Genomic DNA, 23408 nt, shown 5'->3' with positions numbered 1-23408 from the left:
GTAATCCAAGTGATGCGAATCTTCTAACTTTTTTAGGAACATTAACTGTGTATCCCAGTAGTGCCACTTCTAGTGTGGGAACAAGAGACAGATTAGTCAGGACACCCAGCGTGTTATGTATTTGCTCCCAGTAGGTCTGTAATTTGGGGCAGGTCCATGTGAGGTGCGCAAAGTTTGCATATGGCGCTGAGCATTTCTGACAGTTGTGGGGCCTGGATGGATCTATTCCGTGTGCTTTGGCGGGGGTGCAGTAAATTTGGCATATGAACAAAGGAGACTTCCCTCGTCACCGAACAGCACTTTGCCCTTTGTTCATCTGTAATTGCACGACCAAGGTCTCGCTCCCATGCGTTGCGAACCTCGTCGGCCCTCACCGGTCTCGTACTAGCGCATGTTTTGTATAACTTGCAAATGAGATGAATACCCGTCTCACTTTCAATAATCAATGTGAGTGGAGCGTAAGATTCAGGTTCAAATGGGTAAATAGTCAGTGTGGCACGTAGAGCAGAGCAGGTTCGCTCCAATACGAAGTTATCCATAAAGGAGATGGTTTGGAACCGGGTGTCTTCAGACACCGACAAGATATGCTCCCCCGGGTATAAATACCCCATTTTTGTGATATTGAATTTGGCTAAGGTGCGTTGCATCAACTTGTTCCCGTTATTGGCAGCCAGGGGGGGTTGGGGAGGGGTAGGGCTGAAGAGTATAATGTGGTAGCGCTGACTAGTCTCCGTAGTTTATCCCATGCCCAACTGGTGGTGGAAACAGTCTGTATGTTGTGTGGGTCTCTAGGAACGCCCTTCGGTAGTACAGTGGCCAGTTTGTCAGGTAATACGAAATCCACTTCACCATAGAAATGGGATCCTTGCGTCAGGATGAAATCAAGCATAAGCATAGCAACATTGGGCCACTAAGTAATACAACTGGAGATCTTGGACTCCATATCCCCCATGTCGCAAGGAAGGGTAGGCACCTGCCAGCGGACGCGCGCCCTCTTCCCCCATACCAATTTGATGAGGTGTGTACGTAGTGTGAGAAAAAAACATTGGTAAGGGATATAGGGATATTATTAAAAAGGTATACAAATTTGGGGAAAACTACCATTTTAAATATCGCAACTCTACATGCTATAGATAGTGGCAGAAGCAGCCAGCGTTACACTTGTACTTCTAAGGCACAGACTGCACGCCCATAATTCAAACTAAGGATTTACACTGTGTCCAGGTGCATGTGTATGCCTACATATGTTACAGACTCGCTGCAGCATTCAAAGGGGAATCCGCAGTCCCATGGCTCTTCAATCACTAGCAGCACCCTCCCCCCCAGCGCCTTGAGACCCTCGCGGGTATGTAGTGCGCTTTATAAATGGCATTATTGATTGATTGATTGATTGATAAGCTATATCTAAGTGTTTTTAATATAACTAGGTCTCTGGATCCTTTGGGCATGTTGAAACTACAGGGTATTAAGTGCTATACAGATGTAATAAACAAAAGTATTTTTAGTACTAGGAGTGAATGAAGGCTAGGTGCCAGTATTTGCAATTCCCAGGGGGGCCCTCAACATTTTGAACAGGTGCAGCACCAAGCCCTGGATTGCGCAGTGCCTGGTGAGAGCACACATTCAAAACCTCTGCGAAGAGGGTGCTGTCTGTGTGCCTGACCAGAGCATAGTTAATCAGGCAGTGGCTGGGCTGCTGCAAATAACACTGACTTCATTGACCTACGATCTAACAGCTTCCTCTCAGTACCAAGAACACCAAAGAACCAAACCAGACAGCAGGTTTTATTTCACTGGTTTCAATGTGCATGGTTCATGCTTATTGGATGCTTTACATCAGTCTTCCCTTCATTCTCCGAAAGGCAGGATTCTTTCTGTCTCATCTGGGGACAAATTGATGTATCAAAGTAATCTTGTTTCATCTTCATTTTCATTTGAGGATCTAATGTTGGCATTGATGCATCTAAGTAACATTGCTTCATCCTAACTTTCATAGGAGGATCTAATGTTGGCGTTCTTGCATCTAAGTCATCTTGCTTCATCCTAGTTTCATAGGAGGATCTCATGTTGGCAAGAATTTCCTGTTCCAGAGTCTCTGGTAGAGTAAATGTCTGGGCCCACATTCTTGCACCTTCTGGAACTTCAAGGTGTTATAGAGAAGCAATGATCACACTAATTGAAATGGAGATTGACATTGACTGTGCTCGGCTTTGAGACGATGGTGGCCTTAGAGTGACATCTCACACGTGTCTTCGGATATTGCACAGTGACGGGTTAACACTCCTTCCGGTGCTGCTAACTTGTCTGTGCACTTGCAGTCTAGGTGAAGTAAGAATGTGCAGGGTGTCACTGTGGGTGTATCCCTTGGCTAGATACAAGCTGAGTCATTGGCTCCTGTTCCTTTGGTTGGTGATTCTGTGTGCTGGGAAGGGGGATATAGAGGTTTGGGTCCTGGGTAGCTGTGTTCAGTAGACTGGGTCCTGCTTAGAGACACATGAGGGCTGACACTTGTTGAACTACTTCTCCAGCACAATATGCACAGCGGACAGAGGCTACTTCTGGGGCCCAACCTTGACTCTAGAGGTTGGACCAGCTTCAGCCTGTTTGTTGGAATGTGGTTTATTAGTAGACACAGGTAGGGATCTAATCTCCCACTAGTAATAAGGCCACAATTACATGATAAGGTGCAGTCAAGGTCGCAATAAATGTTCTTGCTCCACCCTTGGTAGCTGGCTGCGGGCAGGCAGGCTTAACTTAGGAGACAGGTTTGTAAAGTATTTAAAAGCACCAATACATTAAATAAGCAAGATACAACACACAATAAAAAATCCAACACCAATTTATAAACAGAGTAAATATTGTTATGATAAAAATTATACCAAAAGAACAAAAATCAAATACAGGGGACTTCTAGTGACTAAACACCAAGGGCGACAGCTTGGGGCATCTGGTCACGCTTGACTGGCACAAGTCAAAGTTTGAGGCCGATAGAGTGTGGGTCAGATACACTGAGCGAGAGGCCTCAGTCAAGTTTTTACCTTTGCTCTTAGTCATTTGTGTTGAGCTGTTTCGCTCGTCATCAAGCGAGGCTCATCGTCAGTAGATGATAGCGGTTTGGTTCAGCACGATGCCTCAGTCAACTCCTGGAAGGTTTGTTAATGACAAAACACTATAGAGCTTCAGCGAGGCAAACCTGAATCTCAGGCCAAGTTGTGTTTCTACATCTTCGGCTTGACTCTCGTCAAAGGGTCAGTCACCTTATGGAGATTTTGTAACCTTATGGAGATTTTTTCAAAAGTTGCTCCAAACGTCTCCAAACCTCTACAACGTCTTCCTGAAGTTCCTCTCGTTCATTCAAAGCGTCCAAAACACCAATCCAAGGGTCTAGAAACTCTGAGATGGTGCTTGGGATGTTGGGACTACATTTCCATACACTTGGATAAATACTTAAATGTCCACTGGAGGCTGTCCAGCTGGGTTCTTCTTGATGGAGATGATCCAGGTTGGAGCTAACCTGTTTCTTGCAGGGAGTCTACTCCTTCACTTTTAGAAGTCAGTCGAAGTCCTTAGGGCTGTAGTTTAACAGTGTGCCGCAGGTGAAGCCATCCAAAGTGCATTTCTTTGGGGTACAGGCCAGGGTTCCAGCAGGTCATTCCTTCTTCTTCTTCTTGATCAGGCAGGGATCTGAGTTGCTAGGAATCACTCCCATATGTATCCACAGTTCCTGGGTGACAATCAGGGGGCATGTTTGACCACTTCTCTTAAGTGTGTCATATTCTTGGCCCAGAGAGCAACATTCTTCCACAATCCAAAATGGAAACATTTTCTCCTGGGGGTTGAGATCTGCCTAAACCATCTCACTGGCATGGCTACGTTCCCCTAACACTCCCCTTCCAGCCTCTCTGCTAATCTAATTACTGGGCGCCTGTCTGGCGGGGGGTGCAAGATGTGGGGGTGAGCCTTTGCTGCCCTAAACTTTCATACCCTCTTTGAAGACCAGTTTTGGCTACCCCACCCCATCCTGCCTTGTACTTCTGCAGCTTGCAGTTCTCTTCCCACAGTATGTCCTTTGTCTCATTAGGCCACTTCACATCTCATCAAGGCAGCTTGGCTCAGCCTGGCAGAAGCTGGCCAATCAGAGAAGGGCTGTTGGAAGCCTGGATTTTGTCTTATCAGAAATGCAAGTTCTATAACTTCATTTCTGTGATAGTTATAATACATCTAACAGGGGTAAGTTGGATTTATTCTAACTAGCTTTTTGATACTTTGAAGTTACTGTTTAGGTCACTTCTATGAATAGTTATACTTTAAAAACATATTCCAATGATAGCCTATGGAGCCATTGGACTACAATAAGGAAAAAAAATTGGTGGGTTTTCCCTGACCAGGGCTTATAAAATATATATATTTTTTTAATGTCCCTGCTTATAGTTACAAGGCCGCCTCCCCTGGGGCACCTAGGGGAGGCCTTGGGGTGGCTTATATGTAAAGATACGGTGATGTAAGACTTTTGGAAGTGCACTTAATTTCAAAGTCGCATTTGCATATAATTTAAGTTTAACAGCAGCCTGCAAGGCAGGGCTGGCTTTTAAAATGACAACGGACACCACAGCAGTGCACACTGAAGTGCATTCAATCTACTGGGCATCAAGACCCACATGCCCTACCATATACCAGGGGCTTACAAGTAGGTTGTCATGTCCATTGAATTACACCTAATTACCATATACCTTTTACACAGAGCACTGGCCCCGGGTCTGGTTAGCAGAGCCCAGGGCACAATCAGAGTCGGAAAACACCAGTATAAGTCAACAAAATGGGGTGATCAGGGAAAAAGTGCGACTTTCTCACATGGTTCAACAGGAAAATGTAATGAAACAGCACAGACATCTTGTAGTGTAAAACATGGTCCAATTATCTAAGTGACTGATGCTGCAGGCCCTTGTTTATGGAATATTCCCTATCATACTAATTCTTTACTCAGCACCTGTATGGAATGTCACTGCCCAACGGTGGCCAAGCAGTGAGCGGAGTAGCAGGTGGTACTGCCACCTTCTTGTGCTGTTGTTTCAGCAGACAAAAATGTCAGGCTTTTCAACCAAGGTGGATTTGATTTCCATCTCCTCATTGTCTTCTTGAGATTTAAGGTAGAGTTTAGAAGATAGCACCTAGAGGGTTTGTTTATGACAGACACCCGATCCGTATATTCTCCCACATGATGTTAACTTGTTTGTGGGCCTTCTATCATCAACACCCAAGGCCTCACAAGTGTTTTGTGAGCTGGTCTTTCAGTTTTAGGTTCCAGTCAGTACTCCACAAATTTGCTAGGTAAATTTAGATACAAGGCGATGATCAAAGAATAGTTTGTTCTCTGGAGGACTGACCTCTGTTTCTGAAATGTAGCTATTATTGTAGGTATTGCAAGAGGTATTTGTACTACAGGCTGTGATGTTTTACCCCTGCCGGTGTGTTTTTTAGCCCTTGGAAGTATGTACTCTGCCAGCCGCACTTCACCTGATGTTGATATTCATCATCAGAGGCATGCACCTTCAGCCATAATTCAATTTCACAATTACAATACCAGCAAGGCTAAATATGGTAGACCAGTTATCTCTCCATGTGGAAGTTTTTTCCTATGTAAGAAAATTTTCAATATGTTCATGTAGTTACAAAAAGCATCACATTCCCACGTGTGCATTACTGCTGAGGTTTTCCTGTTCCCAGGCCTTTTCTCATAGTTTACCTTTGTAACAATCAATCAATCAATCAATGCATTTATATAGCGCACTACTCACCCGGAGGGTCTCAAGGCGCTTGGGGAGGGGGGGGTCCGCTACTGCTCGAACAGCCAGGTCTTGAGCTGCTTCCTGAAGGCGAGGTGGTCTTGGGTCAGGCGGAGGTGGGTCGGGAGGGAGTTCCAGGTCTTGGCGGCCAGGTAGGAGAAGGACCTTCCTCCTGTGGTGGCTCTTCGGATGCGGGGGATGGCGGCGAGGGCGTGGCTGGTCGATCGAAGCTGGCGTGTGGGAGTGTAGAAGTTGAGGCGGCTGTTGCGATATCTTGGGCCTTGGTTGTGTAGGGCTTTGTGTGCGTGGGTGAGGAGACGGAAGGTGATTCCCTTGTTGACCGGGAGCCAGTGCAGGTCTCTCAGGTGTCCGGAAATGTGGCTGTGTCGGGGGATGTCGAGGATGAGTCTTGCTGAGACGTTCTGGATCCGCTGGAGTCTCTTCTGGAGTTTGGCAGTGGTTCCGGCGTAGAGGGAGTTGCCGTAGTCCAGCCGGCTGGTGACGAGGGCCTGGGTGACCGTCTTTCTGGTCTCGGTGGGGATCCACCGGAGGACCTTACGTAGCATGCGCAGGATGTTGAAGCACGACGAGGAGACGGCGTTGACTTGTCTGGTCATGGAGAGGGAGGAGTCCAAGATGAAGCCCAGGTTGCGTGCGTGGTCTGTGGGTTTGGGTGCGCTGCCCAGGGCGGTGGGCCACCAGGAGTCGTCCCATGCGGAGGGAGAAGAGCCGAGGATGAGGACTTCTGTCTTGTCTGAGTTCAGTTTCAGGCGGCTGTTCATCATCCACTCGGCTACGTCTGGATCCCTTCGTGTAGGTTGGCTCTGGCGGTGGCGGGGTCGTTGGTGAGGGAGAGGATCAGCTGGGTGTCGTCGGCGTAAGAGATGATGTTGAGGTTGTGTTGGCGTGCGATGGCCGCAAGGGGGCTCATGTAGACGTTGAAGAGGGTGGGGCTGAGAGATGATCCTTGTGGTACGCCGCAGATGACTTTGGTGGCCTTGGATCTGAGTCTGCTCTCAGTCAGTCAGTCAAAAAATATGTTTATTTAGATCATAATCTTTAAACAGGTGCAAAGGAATAGATACTGATTAAAAAAATTCTACAAAAAACAGAGGGCATAATTACAGATAGCAATATTCCACAGCAAATTTAACATCTTCCACACACTGAATACATAACTTAAGATCAGATGCCAATAAAATATCGCTTTCTTATGGTTGTCCTTACCCTATAAAAATTATTAGTGTCTTAAAAACAACCTTTTCTCTTAGACAAGCTATATAATTCATTTATTATAAAATTCTAAAATTATTCCTATCTTTTAGGGATCTCTGTACTACCTTTATGTAATTCCCTTGAGCAATTGCAATTTCGATAGAAGGCATTTCCATGAGGAGGTTGACCGCCTGTGCCCTTGTTCTTATAGCGTATTTTAAAAATATTGGGCGCAGACATAATTTATGCTGTTCTAATATAGCTAGGCAATCTAACAGGATGTGCACTAAATCCCCTTTTGTGCCCAGGCTACACTTGCAACACCCTTTGTAGTCTAACATTTTTGAATTAGTTTCTTTGTTTGTCAACCACGAATTGATCCCAATTCGCATCCTTAATATCTCCTGTCTATACCAGCGATTTCGTAAGATATCCAAATAAGGAAACCAGTTTTCTTTTGACCAAGAGTACTGTAGTAATGAAAGTCGCCACATACATGGGTTCAAGAATGTTTATTAAGTTATAGAAATCACTGGTGCTCCCAGCTTGTCGGATATTGTCTCGCAGTACATCAACATTCTAACGCTGCCTTCAGGTGATAGTGCGGGCTGTACCAAGAGGGGAGGTAGCGTAGGGGGAAACAGCCGGGGTGGGTCAAACCATGGGAGAAGTTACAACAAATCATCCTCCCTAGGGAGACCAAAGAGGGTTAAGGGAGCGGGGCAAAGAACCAGAGGGAGAGTAAGAGCGAGCAGGTGAGGGAGAGAGAGGTAGAGAGAGAGAGTGGGTGAGGATCAGGGAAAGGCAGGTGAGAGCAGGGGTGGGTGAGAACAACACATACGAATGTACAACAACTCAGAACATTGAGTCCCTCGCAGAAGGCCTTTTCCTAGTTTCATACCTAGGTTAACCTGAAAGGAGATACCCTGAGCCGCTTGCATAATTGGCAGAACTACCCTTTACCTCATGTTATACTGTCTGTGCCAGGACGGGGTGGTTCTTTTCCGGTGACTTTCTCTTCTCTGCCCCATTTCTTGCCTTCTGCCCCCTGACTCTGAAACCCCCTCACCTATCTGGAGCGATAATTTTTGTCTCTAACTTGTTTAGAGACAAAAATTATCGCCGCACATCGGCGATTTTTATCGCAGATAAACCTTGCTATTAGCAAGGTTTATCGCAAATGCGATAAAAAACGGCCGCAATGCATGAATATCGCTGAAAAGTCAGCGATATTCATGCATTATCGAGCAAATGCTCTTAGCCATGTTATCCACCTCCCATTGGATAACATGGTGAAGAACTGCTCAGGGCAGGTGTTAGCTTTTGGAGATATTCGCGCTTAGCGCGAATATCTCCAAAAGTTGGTAATAGGAGATAGCGATGTTAGCGACTGTTTCCAGTCGCTAACATCTTGGCACGCCCACTTTGCATGTCATTAGTGATAAATATCACTGACATGCAAAGCGGGGCCCAAGATGGTCGCTATCTCCTATTAGCTGTCACTAACTGGTGTTAGCGACAGCTTGGTAATAGGGAGATAATTTTATCTCCGCTTTCTTGGCTTTTAAAGCCAAAAAAGCGGAGATAAACCCCTTGATAATATATCCCTGGGTTCTTCTACTGGTTACGGGGACTACCTGATCTTGACTCCACATTTTCCCGTCCTCCCTGACCACCACATTGCTCTTAACTTCCTTTATTTTCCCTGGGGCGTACAATCTGTCCTCTCTTTTCCCAACCCTGTCTGGCTTCCTGATATACACCATCTGTCCTTCTTTGAGGTTCTTCTCCTTTACACCCCACTTCCTGTCGTACCAATCTTTGTATTTGCCTTGCTTGTCTTCAATTTTCTTTCTCATTTCCTCCTGATCGACTTCCACTTGACCATTTTTCCCCATCCCATTCGGGGACAGCTTTGATTCAGCTTTCCTTCTTCTCAACAGCTCAAACGGTGAGTGTCCTGAGATGGAGTTGGGGGTGGTATGATAGGCCCACAGAGTTTCCATGATGGCTTCCTCCACATTTTTCCCCGACTTGCTGGCCAGATTGATACATTCTTTCAACAAGCGGTTCGCCCTTTCCACTTTGCCGTTCGCCTTAGGACAATACAATGAAGTACAGATATGGGTTATTGAGCAGTCTCTTTGAAACTCTTTCATTTCCTCCGAGATCAGTTGCACCCCGTTGTCTGTTATCAACGTTGAGGGAATACCCTCTTTTGTAAACACCTCTTTTAGGAATCTTATCAATGACTTTGTATTGATATTAACTACCACTTTGTGAGTTATCCTGTTTGAGTAATAGTCAATCATTACCAACAGGTACCAGTCTTGTGAGCCACTTCCATGAATGGGTCCCGTAATGTCAAAGCCCAGTTTTTGCCAAGGTGCCATAGGTACTTCCACCGGAATCAATGGAGAATGTTTAGATACTTTAGATTTGTCGCTTAAGCTACACGCATAACAATCCCGTACCTTTTCCTCCATCTCTCGATCCATTTCTGGGAACCAGTAGTCTGCTCTTAACCTTGACTTACATAGACTTCTGCCCAAAAGACCTTCATGGGCCAAGGCGATCACTTGATTCCTCATCCCCTCGGGAGGAACTAGCTTTCCAGACTTCAAGATGAAGTTCGCCTCTACAGAAAGGTCTTCTCTAACATTATAGTACGGTTGAATTTCGATATCCAGTTCCTTGCACCTCTGGGGCCATCCTGACACAATGTCCTGTTCCATTCGTTTTTCCCATTCTTCTTTTGCCACTGCCGCTACGCCTATTTCCAAGATAGCATCATCAACCTTTTCCTCCTCAGCATCCCATTGGATGGGAGCCCTTGAGAGGAAATCCACCACCCTGTTTTGTTGGCCCGGTATGTATACTGCTCTGAAATTAAATCCTTGCAGGCCCAACACCCACTTCGCTATGCGCGGGGTCATTTCCTCCATGTTTTTCTTTGTGAACAAGGGCACCAAAGGCTTGTGGTCCGTATGCACCTCTAATTGTACTGCCCATACGTAGTACTTGAAATGTTTGATTGCCCAATACACAGCTAGGGCCTCCTTTTCCACCTTGGAATAGTTGGCTTCCGGAGATGTGAGGGTTCTGGAAGCGAAAGCTACCACCTTTAGCTCCTTCTCCACTCATTGAGCTAAGGTTGCGCCAATTCCGCAGTTGCTTGCATCTGTAGAAATTATTATGTCTCTTTCAGGATCAAATTTTCCTATAAAGGGTGCCTGTATGATTGCATTTTTTATATCTCTGAACGCCGTCTCTTGGTTTTCTCCCCAGTTGAAGATGCTGTCTTTCTTTACCAACTCTCTCAAAGCATAAGATCTGGTGGCAAAATCTTTGATGAATTTCGCCATGTAGTCCGCCAGTCCCAGAAATTACACCAGCTCCTCTCTGTTTCTTGGCGTTGGAGCATTTCTAACTGCATTGACCAGATCACATTTTGGTTTGATGCCTTCTTCCGAGATAGTGTGGCCCAAGTAGTCCACGGAACTCACCCCCAACTTGCACTTGCTCGCTCTGGTAGTGAACCCTACCTCCTTCAATCTCCTTAGCACTCCTTTGATGTTCTCACTGTGTTCCTTTTCATTTGATCCATATATCAGGATGTCATCCTGAAAGCACATTGTTTTTTCGCTGTCTTTGAGAATGTGCTGCATCACCCGTTGGAAGGCTGCAGCCGCAGACGCCAAACCAAATGGCATCCGTAGGAATTTAAAATTTCCAAAAGGAGTTGTGAATGCTGTCAATGACTGTGACTCCGGATGTAGCTCTATCTGATAATAGGCCAAGGACAGGTCCAATACACTATAGAATTTTGCCCCTTGAATGGTGCTCAACATCTCTCCAATTCTCGGAAGGGGATATCGGTCTACTTGAATGTTTGCATTCAGATCTCTCAGGTCTACACACAGCCTAATGTTCTTTCCTCCATCCTTGGTTGTGATAACGACCGGAGCCAACCATGCTGAACTTTCTATCTCCTTGATCACCCCTTGGCTGACCAGTTTGTCCAACTCGTTTTTCAATGGCTCCTTCATTCGCAGGGGAATGGATCGTGTTTTATGTACCACAGGTACAGCTCCTTCCTTAAGCGTAATTTTGTGCATATAGTTCTTTAACACACCCAGATTTTCATTAAACACCTCCTTAAATTCCATGGTCAGGTTTTCAGCGATATTGGAAGGTTCCACTAACAGCACTTGCTCTCTATTGTTGGGATCTAGCTTGATCCCTAATTCCTTCTGATGCTTCCTCCCAAGGAGGCCAGAACCCCTTGTGGTGACATACACTTTCCCCACTGTGTGCCTATCCTTAAATGTTATCCTCATTTTCGCCATTCCCTCTAATGGAATGCGTTCCTTGTAGTAACCTACTGGACATATGTCAGCTTTCTCTAGTACCACTCCATATTTTGCAAACTTTTCTTCAATTACACTTTTGTCTATCAACGTATAAGGGGAGCACGAATCAGCAAAAACATCAACTCTCTCTCCATCAAGGGTAATTTCACATATAGGAAATTCATTAAATTCATTTTCTTCTCCATCCCCCACCTGAAATATGAAGGTTTTCTCTCCCCCTTCACCAATTTCTACATTTTCCACCATATGTACTTTTGGATTGATATTCTTACACACTTTTGAAAAATGCCCTCTCCTGTTGCATTTCCTACATAACACATCCCTTGCAGGACACTTCCAGTTGTTTGCCAGGTGATTAGGACTACCACATTTGTAGCATAGTAACCCCTGTATGTTGCTGCGTTGATTACTCCTTCCCTTTTCTCCCACTTTACAAACTGTCTCCCCCTCTTGTACCCCTTTGCTCTCATTTCTCTCTCTTGTGGCACCTTCATGTATTTTCATCTCCTTCATGCACAACGCAGTGTGCTCTAAACCTTTCGCAATACTCAGAGCTTCCTCTAGGTCAGGGTTCCTTGTAAGGAGTTCCTCCTGTATCCTAGGGTCATTAGTGCATCTAACAATCCGGTCTCTTATCATAGACTACGTTAATGCCCCAAAATCACACGTGGCAGATAGTCCCCTCAGGACCGCCACATAGTTAGTGACCTTTTCATCTTTCTTTTGCGCCCTTTTGTAAAATGTGTGCCTCTCAAGTACCACATTCAGTTTAATTTTAAAATGTTCCTCCAATTTCCTTAATGTATATTCGTACACATTGGTTCCTTCTACCTCTTCTTGTTCATCATCTACCTGCCTGCCAGTTATGTCCTCAAAAACTTTCCTGCCATGAATTCCCAAATTATGCAGTAATATATGTTGTTTTTTCACATTGTTGTAATTACCTCCCCAAATTACCTCCCCCAATAGGTATGACTTGAAAATACCCTCCCATCTTTTCCATGGGATGTCAGGCTCACCCAGATCATTTAAGAAAGGTGGAGGCTGGCTCATTCCTGCCCCTGCCATGGCCATAAAACAGGATTTCCTCCAAATAACACAAGTAACTATCCTTAAAAGCTTCCCCAATGACAGGGCTAAATTTGCTAGCTCTATTAAAAAATTCCCTTTACTTTATTTTCCTTTCTGTGGAGAGTAAATTTCGATGTACCTAAATTCCACACCCAGAGAGGTGACATTTAATTCCCTTTTAACAACCTTCTTGCCGAGCAATGTAATCGTTAAACCACTAGTATAGAGACTAAATAAGTCCTCTTTCTTTCTCACTCGCCTCTTCTCACCGAACCAATTGCAAGCAATGAGTAATGTCCAGGGCGGGAACTTCCTGTGAGAAGCGGCGTCGCCTCGTCAGAATCAGTCAGTCAAGCATGCAGTCTGCCTTCGTTTTCTTCCTCACGCGAGTTTGTAGCTTCAAGCGCCGTACACATCACTCCACACGCTCGATGAAAGGAGCGAAGAGGTTACCTCACCAGAGTTCACGCTCGTTGGCAGGAGCGAAGCAATACCACACGAAGACGATCGCCACACCGCGTTCACCAGGCAACCATCCAGAATGCGCCTCCGCTCCCCCTCAGCATCCGATCTGCCTCTAGAACTCCCCAAAGAACGACCTGAAATCCTGCAGTTCTTCTTCACCCCGTTCGCAGGGCACGCCTCAGGACATGAAATTAGGAGATCTTCCTGCACCAGTCACCAAATGTCGGAAGACACATCAGCAAGCCTTGACTCTTCACCCCCGCACAGCACAGGCTCACCTTCCCTCCGGGACGCCTCTGTCATTAGCTTGCTGAGACCAACCCTTCTTCTCGCAGTGTTCTACACCGAATCACCCTTCTCTCCTTATACAGCTCCTGTCACGAACTGCAGTGGAACAGCACACCGAATGGGTAAGTCACCAGATCAAATTCTCTTCTCCGTCCAAGCTCCAAACTGCTCCAGGGGGGACACACCACGCTGACCCTGGCTCAGCTCCGTTTCCTGCGTCACCAAAAATGTAGTAATGAAAGTCGCCACATAGATGGGTTCAAGAACGTTTATTAAGTTATAGAAATCACTGGTGCTCCCAGCTTGTCGGATATTGTCTCGCAGTACATCAACATTCTAACGCTGCCTTCAGGTGACAGTGCAGGCTGTACCAAGAGGGGAGGTCGCGTAGGGGGAAACAGCCAGGGCGGGTCAAACATGGGAGAAGTTACAACAAGTACATCATAAATTCTACTGATTTTTTCTTTGCCAGGTATTCCATATCGGACCTTCTCGAAACTTCTTGCCTGTTAAACTTCTGAGCTCTCTTAGTACACTCTATTTGTTGGGATTCTTGCCACATCCCCACCTTTAGACCCTCACAGGCCTGCACCATTTTTTTCCTACAGGTTTTTGCCCATTTTAAGTTACATTTGGATCTCTTTCCTACATCATTGTGCAACTTTTTGGCCTTTTTCATTTTCCAAGCGTTGCCAAAATCTAATCACTGCTGTTTGTACTTGAACCCCCCAGGACTTTGTTCCTAGTTCAGTTCTTATTGCTTGGACCATTGATGATGGGGGAGGGATAAGAGGGTTTTCAGGCATTTCCCTTCCTCCAGGTCACAGACTCCCTTACCGCTCAAATAAAGGATCTCTGCGCCGTAGAGGACTTGCGGTGGTATCATTGCACTGAAAGCCTTTAGTAATGGGCGGTGAGACATATCCCCATAATCCCGATTGAACATTTTTAAACCAGCGATTGATGTATGTGCTTTCGCTTTTTGGGCTTCCAGATGAGTATGCCAGTTTAGTGTCTTGTCGAACCACATCCCTAGGTATCGATATTCATTAACCGATTCCAATTTAAGGTCACCTAAGAACCAATTAAACTTCATTGGCTTTTTCCCAAAGCATAACATTTTTGTCTTGTCTAAGTTTACTGTTAAAAATTTCCTTGCACAGTAATCACTAAAAGATTTCAACTTTCTTTGGAGGCCTGACTCAGTCTGGTCTACTATTACCAGATCATCCACATATAGAAGACAAGGCACCTTTTTCCCATCAATTCTTGGGCTTGCACTGCCCTCAACCTCTAGACAGGCAACTTTACTAGAATTTTTGGAGTTACCAAGGGGCAATATTTAGAGCTTAAACTGCCGCGTGTTAAGATTTTTTGCTAATGCGTCTTACCACTGTGGGAACAAGTGTCCCCTCACCACTCTTTTGTCACTCAGGAGAGTACATATCATGAGTTTAGAACTTGGAAAGTGCCCCTTTACCATTCTGGGAAACACTGCCCCCTCATGACTCCGTTGTCAGTCAGGAGAGAGAATAGTACGATTTCTATCAGTTGGATTTCTGTATAAACTTAAGCTTGCGAGAACATATCGTAGACTGTATATATATGCTCAGACTTGATTTCTTCTCCGAATCCTTTTCCTCTTTGTTGTAGTTTTACAACCACCTATAAGGTAGCGACTCCGAATTGGAGCCTTTACGTGCTCCCCATGTCATTGATACATGTGTGCCTGCCCAAACTTGAGCCTTTAGCCAAATGTAAAAAATATATATTGTTGGTTTTTGTTTCCACAGCATTGGAATTCTGAGTATAAGTCATTGAAACTTATCAACAAATACTACACAAATTGTGGCAGTTTTTTATTTATTTGTATCTTCGTTTCTGTCCCTTTCCTGACGAAAGCTCCATAGACCCGGCTGGGCTGATAGAGCTGAAACATGTAGACATTTTTTCAAAGACATGCGGTAATCCAGTAACTTGATTACCTTCATATCGATCCAATTTTATCTATAGTGTCTAGAACTTATCTCTCAATAAATTAACACGTTTTTGTACTAGCCACTATTTTTATCCATTTTCTTACCTCCGTTTGTTACTATTTCTGGACACTTCTACCTTTACCGGAGGTAGCCTCGGGTGAGGCTTGGCACCCAGCACGTTAATCGATTACCCTATGAATACGCCACGACCCCTGATGAGGCGGATAAAAAGATATACCGCACCATAGAAAATCAGGTTGTCTATGAGGGTTTTCGAAGTACAAACCAATGGTTTTGTAGAAACCAGTGTCCATTCTATTTTTGATTAAGACGGGTAAATCAGACAGAAATATAGAGAATAACTGTGGGGCCAGAACACATCCCTGTCTCAGGCCATTTTCAATAGGTATTTTTGGCGTTAATGTCCCCTCAGTATCCCTAATTACTTGTGCCCAGTTACCTTGGTTCTGCTCTCAGTCATACTGGACCCTTTGCCTTGTGTAACTGATGCAACGTGTCTTCGTGGATAAATTACGTACTTCAGAGTTAGAAGTAGTAGTAAAAAACAACAGGAGTATAACCCATAGACCAGGTTGAGATCTGGGCAGGTAATTGAATACTAACAACAATATCTCAACCAGTGTCATTAAGGAGGCAAAGTATATATGCTGGTACAAGACATTACAGGAAGAAAGAAGGGAGACTCATGGTGTTTTTTAGAAAGTGCTCATGGCATCATATATTTAAATTAGTAGAAATTAGAACAGTTGTATCAGCACTGTATGTATAAATACAAGAGCAACCCAAAATGTACTTGGTGCACTACTGTGTTTGTGACACACAAACGTGATGGTGCAAGTGACAAGTGAAGGAGCAGAGGAAGGCGCAATGTGACAAGGTTTAAGAGGAATAAATATATACAAGAATGTATGGTTCAATAGAAACTTTTTTACAGAATTAGGACATGCTTTAGAACAGCATTTGATGTGAACCATAGTTGAAAATACGCCGTGGATTACGCTGAATGGTCAACGATGTTTCAATCCTATTTAATCAGGATCATCTTCAGGACCGGGTTGCCTGATGAGGGGTGCTAAAGGATGTGGGCTGCGGGCATCTAATGGGCATTGTAGCCAGCCCAATATGGAGATGAACGATCAATTGGAGTCCCAGTGGGAGGTTACCATGCAATGAGGAATGCACGCAGCGTGTGGGAGCAACAGTCTTGAGGCAGGTCGGAGGATCCGATGAGTCCGGTAGTAAATTGAACCTCAGCAAGATACAAGTGGGGTCGGGGTCCTGATCTGTTGTTAATTTGAGAGACAGGATCCGTTAAATGGAGCAGTGGATGGGAATCAATGGCCTGGAAGGAAAAGCGCTAGGAGTGGTGCCGAGCAGCCACATTTGTGTGCGGCCATTCCAGTGTCTGCCTCAGAGTTAGGCGCCTGGACTGAATAATTAATGCACTACTTGAACAAATTGTCTAATACTTGGTGGTCCTTTTTTAAAATCGTCAACAGCCTCAGTTGCGTCATTTCCTCGTTTGATAAAGACTTGGAACATCCATGGTCAATTTAGTTAGCAATTTTGTGCCACTGAGAACGATTATTGTTAGGAGCGCTCGTGGCACTGAAGTGCAGTGTATCCCTGGGTCTCATCTCCTTCCTTGGGAGCCAGAGTTGGCTTCATCTCAACAAGACCTGCAGCTGCTGGCCCAGAAAGTCTAGTTTTCTAAGAGTGGGCACCCATCTCCTGGTTCCGATTAGGGTTGGGCAGAACTTGTGGTGTTTCAGTCCAAATAATTCACCAGAGTTCGGCGATCCGGCGCAATTGACATGCCAACTTACCATTGGTGAGCCGTGCATGAGAAAAAACTCCTCCACTGATGAAGTTTTGCCAAAACTTTGTGTTGTAAGTGCAACGTGGAGAGGACAAAACTCTGCGAACTCCTCTGACGGAGCAGACTTTATTGCCTAACCCTAGCTCTGATTACGCATCAATAAACTTCAAACTTCCCTAATGCAGACCTGCCAACTAAAACAACATTTTTGCTGTGGGAGGAGGGGGTGGGTCCTTGTGCCCAGAAGTACCTTAGAGGCCCTTTTGCCCACTCCACACCTCCAAACTCCCTCCTCCTCCAAAAAAAAAAAAGAAATCTTGCTGAGACTGGTGCTGATATCCTGGGGTGTTATCTCACCCCTTAATGGATGTTGGCAGGTCTCAGCCTCCAGTGAGGCGCAGGAAAACCAGTACATTTTCTTGCCACCGTGTGATATCGGCTCCTCACCGGGTGGCCGTGTGAAGGGAGCTGATATCATGCAACATGGTGGCACTGCTAAAGGTTTGTATTTCTTCAGTATTGTTGTTTTTCACATTTGTTTAAAGACAAGTAAGAGATTTGCTCAATTTTTGACCCTTACTTTATTCCTTTACTTCTCTTAATAATTATTTCAGAGAATTAATTTTCTGTAAAATGTTGTTTCATACCATTGCTTGGAATTATTGCTCTCAGAGGATATTTATTTGACCTAATCACTATTATCCCCTTCCTTAAGCAGATTTATTTTGGGCTGAAATTTCCCTTCACTACTTTCTAATAAGAACTAACAAAACCACTGGTGTTTCCCCACTGCTGTCCACAAATTATTGGGATGTTTTGTTGAAGACTGTCAGATTAACCCTGAGCGGTGAACTCTAAGTTTTCTGCACTCCTAGTTACGCGGAGCTTGCAGAGTTTTTGTCCTCGCTCCTGGAGTTGTTTTCCTCACTCGTTGTCGTCATTGTCAAGTTGGCGAGCAAGAGCAAGGAAAATCCAAATCCCGGCGAGATATTTCCTTGTTCCCGATTGTCTACCATCAAGTTACCGAGCGTGAGCGGGAAAAATCAACCTTCTGGTGAGATTTCTCAACGCGGGCGGTTGGATTTCTCATTCAGAGTGGTTGTGTATGTTTGCGAGAAACCGTTCATTCATGTTGAGAAAGCTGCTGCTCAAGTAAAACAACTACTTGTGCGGCAGAAAGGAAACCACATCCACTTGCGCTGTACATGGTGCCATTTGCGATGATTGCACAGTGTGAACAAACACCTGGCGCTGAAAATCACCTGAACAACATTTATCTAACACACTCCTCCACTTGCGGAGCTCGGCGTAGTGCAACAGAGTTTTTTTGCACAAGTGTAGCGGAACTCCGCCCAGGCTTATGTGAGGTAAGCATTGGGTAGTTAGCAATCCATTGCCAGGGAGGGTATTCGGCTGACATCAGTGTGAAATAGGCTTGACAGTGCCATCAAGAACACACCTGGGCCAAGTTCTAAATTCTTTTTTTCTTCTCCAGCTCCTGCACTACCTGAAGAAGGTCCACTTCCAGAACCCAGAAGGAGATGAGGTCTTCTTTAATGAGAAGGGCGACCCTCCTCCGAGGTTTGACATCTTGAACTGGCAGCGCCAAGTAGACGGGTCCATCCAGCATGTGAAAGTGGGCACATTCGACTACAGCGCCCCAGAAGGGCACCAATTTATTATCAATGAGAGCGCCATCCTGTGGAACAAAGGGGGAGCGCAGGTAAGAGTGGTTCTAGACACACATGTATCCACAACCCGTGGAGAACAAATGAAGACCCGAGAGGCCTTGTGAATGGAGAATGGCCATCAAGTCACAGATCACATATCCTGATATGAAATGGTATGACGTCATTATTAGAAGTAGGCGAAATAGGTTTCAGCTGTCATGTGCTGGAAATGGTCATTGAGATTCTCCCATGAGATACTCCCTAGGCTAGGGAGGTCATTAAATGCACCTACTGAATAACGTACTGTAAGCTGAGAGACGAGCATTGTTTGCACAGTGCACAAGGATGCACGCACAGTTCCACAGCTTCCATTTGATATTTTCTACTCCTTATTAAGAACATGAAAGTTACACTAAACAAGCAAAAACTAAATAAATGTAATTCAAGTGAGGTTACAACTTGTATAAAAAAGTCACGTAAACATAAGTCATAGGATACGATAAAATAACATAACATAACATAACATAACATATAACATCCCTTTCAAATCCCTTGTCATTGTCTCTTTAATCTGCTCTAAAAATTCATCAAACTGCTGAAGGCCCAGTTTTGAACTTAGTCTGATTAAGTGTTTTGTCTGTTGTTCCTATTTTCAGCTCCCTCATTTTTCCACAAATGCTCTAAAACATCCTTTGATTGAAGTAATGCCTTCCAAACCATGCATATTGTAAATACAACTATTGTGGAATTCCACAAATGCTGCATGTCAATCGGCTTCTAATCCATTGATATCTATTTGGGAAATGATTCATTTCCAGAAACTGAGAAAGCATTATTACAATCACAAGCCACACCCTGGCGTCCTTCCTTATGAGCTGCTGGTCAAGATCACCGCGTTCTAATAAAGAATGAGTGTGCTAACCATAGGATATAATGCACTTGTAATACAGTGGACGGGACATCTAACACAAATGTGATGGAGTACCCATTCAACAACCTCTAAGTCAGGCCCAGAGTTTAATTAAAGAACAAGCGTGCTAACATTAGGATATAATGCACTTGTAATCCAGCGGACGGGATATCTGATACGACGGTTAAAGAGGATACAATCTGAGAAACTATAAATCTTACCCAGAGTTCAATTAAACAACGAGCGTGCTAACCTTAGGATATAATGCACTTGTAATCCAGCGGACGAGACATCCGAGACAAATGTAATGGAGTATCCAATCTGACAAGCTATAAATCTTTTGTATCGCTTTGTTCGCCCTAAGTTGGCAGGGTATGCTCAGACGTGAGTCCCTTTCTCACTTTGCCACTGGATTCAAGATAGCCAGGCTGATGAGGATTATGAATCCGAAACCGGTCCAGGTATACTTGTTTCCGGTCCATGGAAGACATGGCTTGGCAGTTCGGGCTGGACTGTTCCCATGAGGCACAGGGTCAGACTGATTTGCATATGGCCATGTCTGAACTGGGGTGGCTGAGTGGGCTAAAGAATGGTGATGGAATAAACCCAGATCAGTTGACTGGGGGTGAGTGTTTGATTTGCTCAAACTCTCCGTCCATCATCCCTTTTTGTATCGCTAAGCTATAAATCTTGCCCAGCGGACGGGACATCTGACACAAATGTGAAGTGGTGTACCCATTGGCCAACCTCTAAATCAGTTCCAGAGTTTCCTTAAAGGACTAATCGGCGAACCTTGGTGGCAGAAGGTGCATCAAGCAGCACTTTGTCTCTCCTTCCCTTTCTCTTCACTTGCTCTGTTTTTATTGCTTGTTATGTAGGTTTTCCCTCTTCCAGAATACTGTAACATGTCATATGTGGTGAAATGGAGAAGTCTTGGAAATAATACCATGAGCTTAAATGTATGACCATGTGTCTTTAAAAGTTTAATACAAAAAAGGTCATGACAAGGTATGCTTTTTTAATTTCCTTCATTGTCCTTTGTGAATAATATTAATAAAATAATGTGCCAGCACTGGAAAAGATGCCACCTTACCAAGCAGCCTTAGACCCCTTCCCTGTCCTGTTCTGCTGGCTAACAGTGTATTTACATATTGATCCTGTCCTGTCCCTGGTGAAGTGGAACTCCACGAACTACACCCAGGCTTACTCTTAAGTGGTTGATGATTTACTTGCGAGGTCTTAAAGTTGACACATGACCAGAAAACTGGTCTCAGAAGAGCTACTGTCACGTGTTGTGTCTCAAGATCACCCTGAGCCAACTTCTGGGATTTACCACTCAGTTTTGTTTCTTTGTCCTTCTCCTTGTTGTATCTTTTTGTTTTAGGAAAGGAGCAGAAGAATGGATGCCACATAAAGGCAACAGTATGCACAGCTGGTTGTGTTATGCTGAGAAGTTACAACATATAAGAAGGTGCACCAGAAAGAAGTCAAGTTACAGTATGAATTAAAAGTATTTCCTTCATTGTTTTTCTTTGATGTAAAAAGGTTAAAATCCAGCCACCGCATTAAGGCCTAGATGTATCAAGCCTTTTGCAAATCCTTTGCGAATCGCAAACGGTCTATTTGCATGTTTTGGCATGCATCACAAATTCGCAAATTAAGGAATAGCAAAAATTTGCGATTCCTTATTTTGCCATAGCATTTAAGGAATTGCAATTTTGCTATTCCTTAAATGCTATGTATGTAGCATTTTTGAATTGCGATTTTTGGTTAAGAAATCGCAAATTACCACCAACTTGTAGTTGATGGTAATTTGCGAATTTTAAAAAAAATGCACAATTTGGCATTTTTGAAGGTGGCATGTGACGCACACACATGCCCATAGGGCATGTATGTGTGCCATATGCGCACACATGTACATTTCAGGGGTGCAGCAGGGTGTCCTTGAGACACCCCTGCCCCCTTGAAATTATTCTCAATTTGCAATTAGCAAATTGCAAATCGCAAATTGAGATTAATTTCACAATCATTCCTATGGGCCTCCTGGCCCATAGGAATGAATGGGAAATTATTCCTTAATTGCCAATTCGCAAATTGCGAATTCGCCAATAAGGAAGATTAAGAAATCGCTAAAAAATAGCGATTTTTTACATACATCCCATTTTGCGATTTCTAAATAGCGATTCCTTAAAAATTGCTATTTAGAAATCGCAAAGGGGTATGTTGATACATCTACCCCTTAGTTCAATATATTCCTGGAACTTCAGCAGGGCTAAAACCAATCACACAAACACAATGACATAAAAGACTATAACACAGAAACCAATACACATATTATGTAAATGACCAATAAACATATAAATATAAAATTAATACATAACACACAAAACATGAGTTCCATGAACAGTAGTTTTATCATGAAGCTACCCCCTATTACATAGGCTGGCATATAAATAATCTCAAAGAACAAGTGGATACAAATATTTCTATCGCAACATCGTCAATGCCCATGACATGCTGCACATAAATGAGCTACACATAATTTTATTTCCAAAAAAATATGAGGCTCACACATACACAACTGTATTTTCTTTTAAAAGAAATTTTCACCTCTAAAATGTGTCTGGCGATTATTGTCTAGCTGTATAACTTGACAGTACATCCATTTAATATAAAAATGAAAAGTCCCCCACATTAAATCATCAATCTGTTTTAGTAGCCTACGGTTAATACCAAGGAAAATATTCAAACCCCATGATTGATACCTGTGTAAAAAATGCGGTATAATTAGACTCTTTTATAACAAACTGACCAATGTTGTGTAGTCGTGAATGGGAACACCAGCTATCCCATGTCGGAACACTATAAAGCTGTCCATCATGATGACCACAGTTTTTGGTTCCACGGAATTTATCATGTTATTTCAGGTAACAGAGAACAGGACAGGGATTTATGTTTGGGACAAACGGCGACAAAATGGATTTGCCGATTACATGCAATTACCCATGGACATACTACTGATAATGAATTTCATCACTTTTTGGTATAAAGAAACTTGCTGTATGGAATTGCCTTTTGGGCCTTCTTGACAAGTTAGGCTTCTGACTTGGACTCCTCTCAAATATATTTTTACATTAGAGTCTAATATTAAGACTTATTCCCTTTGTTAACATTTATTTTTACCTTATTCTGTGACCCTGGCATTTTAATGGATGTAGCACATCATTGTATTGAAGCCCTAGTTTGGGCCCGTGGATAATCTGAGAAAGTACTCCTGAATGGTTGCATAGATGGATTAAGGCTGATTCCTATTGCCAAAAATCCTTTTGCCCTACTATATGATCCTGGCCTTTTGACGCTTGTAGCTTGTCTTATTCAATGGACTCATTTATTTGGGCCTTTTGGATAACACAAGTTAGTGTTTATGGTGGTTAAGATAAAGTTTCCTCAAGTCTGGCAAATGGGGGTAACTGGTTGGGAGTGCCGCTATAATTCCAGAGAGGACTAATGGTATCAGTGTTAGAAAGTATACGCTTTGGTTGGCTTTTTTCTTTGGGATAGAATATATATTTCAGCATGGTCGCCGCATGTATGTTTTGGCTAATAACCATTAATATTTTGATTATAACAAATATAATCTTTGGGCCACTCTATTCAACTGGTGGCTCAATGTACCACCATTTGTATATATGTTTTCATAGGTATGTGTAAAGGGGTGGGTAACAAGGGGGAAGGAAGTGAGTCTGAAGGCTGAAAGAGTGCTTTTAACGAAGGCTTTATTTTAAGGTAGGCTTTCTTTCTCCTGTTAGATAGT

The 23408-nt window shown here is 43.9% G+C and overlaps 1 protein-coding gene across 1 annotated transcript in view; it reads left to right on the top strand.

Moving 5' to 3' along the window:
* Window positions 1-23408, top strand: part of LOC144798231 (extracellular calcium-sensing receptor-like) — a 71314-nt gene that overhangs the window by 17443 nt on the left and 30463 nt on the right. The window contains exon 4 of the mRNA XM_078668980.1: window positions 18510-18737. Within this exon, the coding sequence (XP_078525106.1) occupies window positions 18510-18737 (228 nt within the window). The remainder of the gene's footprint in view (window positions 1-18509; window positions 18738-23408) is intronic.

The sequence above is a fragment of the Lissotriton helveticus genome, chromosome 12 (assembly GCF_964261635.1).
Source record: "Lissotriton helveticus chromosome 12, aLisHel1.1, whole genome shotgun sequence".
In the NCBI taxonomy this organism is placed as follows: domain Eukaryota; kingdom Metazoa; phylum Chordata; class Amphibia; order Caudata; family Salamandridae; genus Lissotriton; species Lissotriton helveticus.
Note: the sequence above shows the minus strand (reverse complement) of the source record. Positions and strands in the feature narration are given on the sequence as shown.